We start from the raw sequence: 5017 nt of genomic DNA, 5'->3' as shown, positions 1-5017 counted from the left end.
TCAACTTTTAACTTAATTTTATTAATTTTATAAGCTATTAACTTTAACTTAATTTAGTTTAAAAAAAAAACGTTAATTTACTCAACCCTGTTTAAATGTAATTTAGATTCAATTTTAAGTAAATTTTTTGGAAAGAGGGCTTATAAAACCAAATATGCATTAAAATAAAATTATATCAGTCTGGTTAGTTTATTAGTATACCTATATTCATTAAATATTTATAAATACATTCCTTTTATATGTTTTTAATTAAAAAATTAATTTTTTTCTATACAATCCCAATAAAACACAAAAAACTTCCTGGAATTTTTGGGGGCAGATAAAATAATGCCAACCATAATATCTACACACACACACACACACACACGCGCGCGCGCGCGCGCACGCACGCACGCATGCATCGAGAGGGATACACAAGATGGTACAATTAGTTTGACCTTGGGTAGCGTTGTCAAGGTGAGAGCAAGATTACTTTAAATTTTTTAAATGGAACCACCCATTTTTTATTACATATTCTTGTAGCTTATCTCGAGAGCTTTCTAAAATACTATAAGTTCATTTGTCGAGATCAAAGTCATTGGAGGTTGTCCTTATTTTCATTTTTGCACTAAAAATTTATTTGTACGTAAAAATGAAAATAAAAGGTACAACTTTCAATGGTCCCGATTTTGACAAATGTTATCCAGGTCGTGATCTTGAACAACATTCAAGAGATTTCAGCCATCGGTCGGACTTGGGTAATGCTAATGCTCACGATACTGTAACTTTCAAGCCTTATAACTTGCGAAGTACTTAATAAAAAAATATTTTATTATAGTGTTTTGAAAAGCTCTCGCAATAAGCTACAAGAAATGTAATAAAAAATGGAAGGTTTAATTAAAAAAATTCGAAGTGATCTTGCTCTGACTTTGACAATGCCACCTAAGGTCAAACCAATAATATTATCTTATATGTCCCTCGAAGTCACAAAACTTTTGTCTGAAACATTTTTGTCTAAAATGTACCATTTAAGAGTAATTTGAGGTAATCATTTAAAATGGGACATCCTGTGTGTGTGTGTGTGTGTGTGTGTGTGTATAAAATAGTATATTAAAGTACAATCACAATGTTACTTACACCGAGATTTTCTATCCTGGCTTGTGTGTCCTGCCACATTGCTGCTACTGCATAATTCCTGATAGCTTTTCCATTTTTCTCATCTGCCATGTAGCGAGTCATTATCATCCAGACATGAAGCTCTGTCACCAGAAACCAAGCAACAAACGTATCTGGCATGTTAAAATCTACAAAGAACATGTTTAAAATGTATGCAAGAGTTAGAATTACAACACTTATAATAGAGAACTTACGTTTAAAGAAGAAAGGATAATCCACTTGACCAATTACATGTTCGTATATCTCATAACCCATATCCATATTTCTCTGTAATAATATTCCATTAACATTACCATTGATAACTTTAAACATATGGATATAAAAAGTAAAGATACAACAAGCTTCACAAACGCTCTCATTTCACCACTCAAGGTTGAATGGCGATGAAAAACTTTTAATTACATATTTCTGGACGTCTAGAATACCAGTTTTTTTCAGTATTCTTGCAATAAATCCCATCTTTGGTTCTAAAGTTTCCACTGTAGACGTACGGTGCTCGGATACTGTGTGGACATCCCTAGGCATTGATGGCTGTGTTTTCGAAATTGTGGATAATAGCCTGATGGTACCAAGATCCCTATGTATATGTGTTATTCTCTGGTTCAGTAATAACGAATTCTGAAACAAGTGCTTGTTAATGGAATTGCATTATGCATGGCTTCAAGAGAATGATTCTGGTCCATATCTACTTCTACCATTGTAGATTGACTTTAATCTCGGTCTAATACTAAAAAATTAACGAATACAGTGCAATGAACCAGGCACGATGTCAGTTCAGTATTGACTCAACGTACTAATAATAAAATTATGATCCCTTAAAATTGTATCAAACGTTTCAGTTTATATTAAACCATTCTCGATGGATAAAACTTGTAAGAATATATATGTAGATATACATTATAGAGTGAATGCTTCAATAACAGTTACAAACTATTAACAGAAATTGTCGGTTTAATACATTCTTTTCTTTTCCTTTTATAGGAAATATATTATAACAATTAGAGAAAGATAAATTAAGATTCAAATTAATCTACATTGAATAAACATAAAAATAGATACGTTAGAAATAGACATTAGAAGACATTTAGAAATTATGTCGACGGTCGGTGCGGTAAAGGTAACTTTTTTCCTAGGAAAACGTGAAAACTTTGTATATGCATGCGACGCATGTACACACACACACACACACCCATACTCCCCCCCTACACATATATAATATTGTTCACTTTTCCTATTTTCGCTCTAGAGAAAAAGTTACATGATCGCTATTCAAATGATGGGTACCTTCGAAAGAAATAACTGAGCGCATCGTGCGACGGACATGTCGCCACAAATAAATCTTTTTAAACGGTTTCGGAACGTGGAAACGAACGGCGGCGGCTTCTTCTTCTTCTTTTTCGGAGTAAAGGGCGCACGCCGGGCTCGCCGATGAATTGACGGCGATTCTGGCCAAGGAAGCGAGCGACAACAGCGATCATGCACAAATATGAAAGGTTCATTGAACGGCGAGGGAACGAACTTTTTTGTAGTGATACATAGCAAAGAGAGACCTAAGAGAGGACATGACGGCCCAAAACTAGAGCACTATAATATAGGTATTCGCATCCGCCATTTTTAATCCTTTCCCCACTCTTTGTTCTCTCTTCTCTCTTCAATCTTAGTTTAGCGGCGGAGTGAAGAGAGAGAGAGGAAGAGAGTGAGAAAAGGACTAAAAATGGCAGATGCGAATACTCATATTATAATACCTTACCAAAACCTGTAATCGCAAAATGTGCCGCGCACTATCGCCCTCTGAAGAAGTGGATGCACACACAATATCCACTTTTTTGCGATGCTCCTGATGAAAATAGATAGTTGAATCGCTAAAATAACTAAAATCTATTGAAACCCGGTTGTACCAATGTTACTTTGACTTTAAGCAAGACTTAAAATTCTCTCCGTCTCGTTTTAAAGCGAAAGAGAGAGAGAGAGAGAGAGAGAGAGAGAGAGAGAGCGAGAGAGAGAGAGAGAAAGAGTCAAAGTAATGTATAAGTTGATGCAATCGGGCTTAAATTAATAAAGATTTCAATGACTTCAGCGATTTATTTCCATCAGAAGCACAGCAAAAAAAGTGGATATTTGTTGTGTAGTTAACATCCACTTCTTCAGAGAGCGGTAGTGCGCGGCAGCATTTTGCAGTTTCTAGTTTTGGGCCGTCATGATACTCATGTCCTCTCTCAGATTTCTTTCTGCTATTAGTGCATACTTATGATATGGTAATGATGACTGATTAAATCAGTCTTATTGTGATTGGTCTATTATTGGTCAGTAATCAGAGTTGGTAGTCATGTCGATTTGCAGAGTCGGTAGTCTGATAGGGGCTTAAGACTTTCAAATCAACTTTAGTCAGTCATCATACGGACATTCTAGAATTAGTGCGCATACGCATTTTGCAATGGCAGAAATATTTAAATAAAAAATATAATAAGTTAATTTTGTTTTTCTTGGCGTTTTCCCATGGGATTGCACTCATGTAGTATCAATGTTTTCATAAGAGTAACAAGTATATAATCACCGCAAAAGATATCTTAATCATGTTATTTCCAAATTATTTCCACTAATATGTATCATGAACATTTTCATATTTATTTTAATAATTGACTAATCAATATAATTAATTTCTTAGTATCAAATCAGTGCCAACTTTCCAATTAGATGCTTATTTGCAGCACAATGATATTAAATTGCTTGCAAATCGATATTACTACTCCAGCTTCAGTGTAGAACTGTATTTTAAGACCGACAAATAATCGCACAGTTAGCTTGTATAGAAAATTTTATAAATTTACAAGAAATATTATTGAACACGAAGATCCGCCTCGACCGAATACGGCATTCTTCATTTGTATGTGTTTAATATTATTGTATATTTCCATTATATTTTTTTTTTATTACAACTTCCCACACAGCATTAAATGCCACCAGAATGTTGTGAAAAAATATTTCAAATGTCTTTTACAGAATTATATTTCATTTGAAATATTTCTGCAAACATCTAGAGATATTGCATGTAGAATATTTCATAAAATATGATTCTTTAAGATGTTTGTCTAAATACGATTTAGTTTGTCTAAATATGATGGTCTAAAATATGATTTTTATAGAATATTTCATTTAAAACATTCTAGAGACATTCTATTTGAAATATTACATTAGCAATATTTCCTTAATATTTTGGAGAGGTTTCGTTTTCGATTTCTTTCTAAATGTTTCATATAAAATATTCTGGCAACCTCTTTCCAAAATGGTACGTTGGGTTTTATTATTATTATTATTATAGTTTCTGTGACAACATTATATTTGAAATATTTCAGAATGTCGCGAATGAAATATTTTAGAGACTTTGTATATATGTACGAAGTTTTTTTGATTGTAACTTCGTACATATATACAAAGTCTCTAGAATATTTCATTCGCGATATATATATAAAGGGTGTCCCAAAATTAACGCAAGATTTGAATTTGCCGCCATTTGTGCAGTAAAGTGTTGGCAACCCAAAAAAAAAACAATTTAACAGCTGACAGTTTAGGGTTAGTGAAAATGGAGCGTGAAAATGGATTATTGAACATCAACAAATGGATGCTGATTTTTCGAGCAAAATCATCCTAAGCGATGAAGCACATTTTCACCTTGATGGCTTTGTTAATCGCCAAAATCGCCCCCTAGATCGTGTGATTTAACACCATTAGATTTCTTTTTATGGGGTTATTTGAAATCACAGGTCTATGTCAACAAGCCCACAACCACCCGTGCATTAAAGGAGGAGATTCAACGCTGCATCAACGAAATTCAGCCACATTTATGCAAAATGGTCATGGAAAA

The 5017-nt window shown here is 33.6% G+C and overlaps 1 protein-coding gene across 1 annotated transcript in view; it reads right to left on the bottom strand.

Moving 5' to 3' along the window:
- Positions 1–2478, bottom strand: part of LOC108748445 (ubiquinol-cytochrome-c reductase complex assembly factor 1) — a 5653-nt gene extending 3175 nt beyond the window's left edge. Inside the window, exons 1-4 of the mRNA XM_018486633.1 lie at positions 2440–2478; positions 1558–1773; positions 1350–1422; positions 1117–1283 (exon numbers count right to left, since the gene is read on the bottom strand). Coding sequence (XP_018342135.1) covers positions 1117–1283; positions 1350–1422; positions 1558–1773; positions 2440–2478 — 495 coding nt within the window. The remainder of the gene's footprint in view (positions 1–1116; positions 1284–1349; positions 1423–1557; positions 1774–2439) is intronic.
- Between the last annotated feature and the right edge of the window lie 2539 nt (positions 2479–5017).

Source organism: Trachymyrmex septentrionalis, unplaced genomic scaffold, assembly GCF_001594115.1.
Source record: "Trachymyrmex septentrionalis isolate Tsep2-gDNA-1 unplaced genomic scaffold, Tsep1.0 scaffold109, whole genome shotgun sequence".
Taxonomy (NCBI): domain Eukaryota; kingdom Metazoa; phylum Arthropoda; class Insecta; order Hymenoptera; family Formicidae; genus Trachymyrmex; species Trachymyrmex septentrionalis.
Note: the sequence above shows the minus strand (reverse complement) of the source record. Positions and strands in the feature narration are given on the sequence as shown.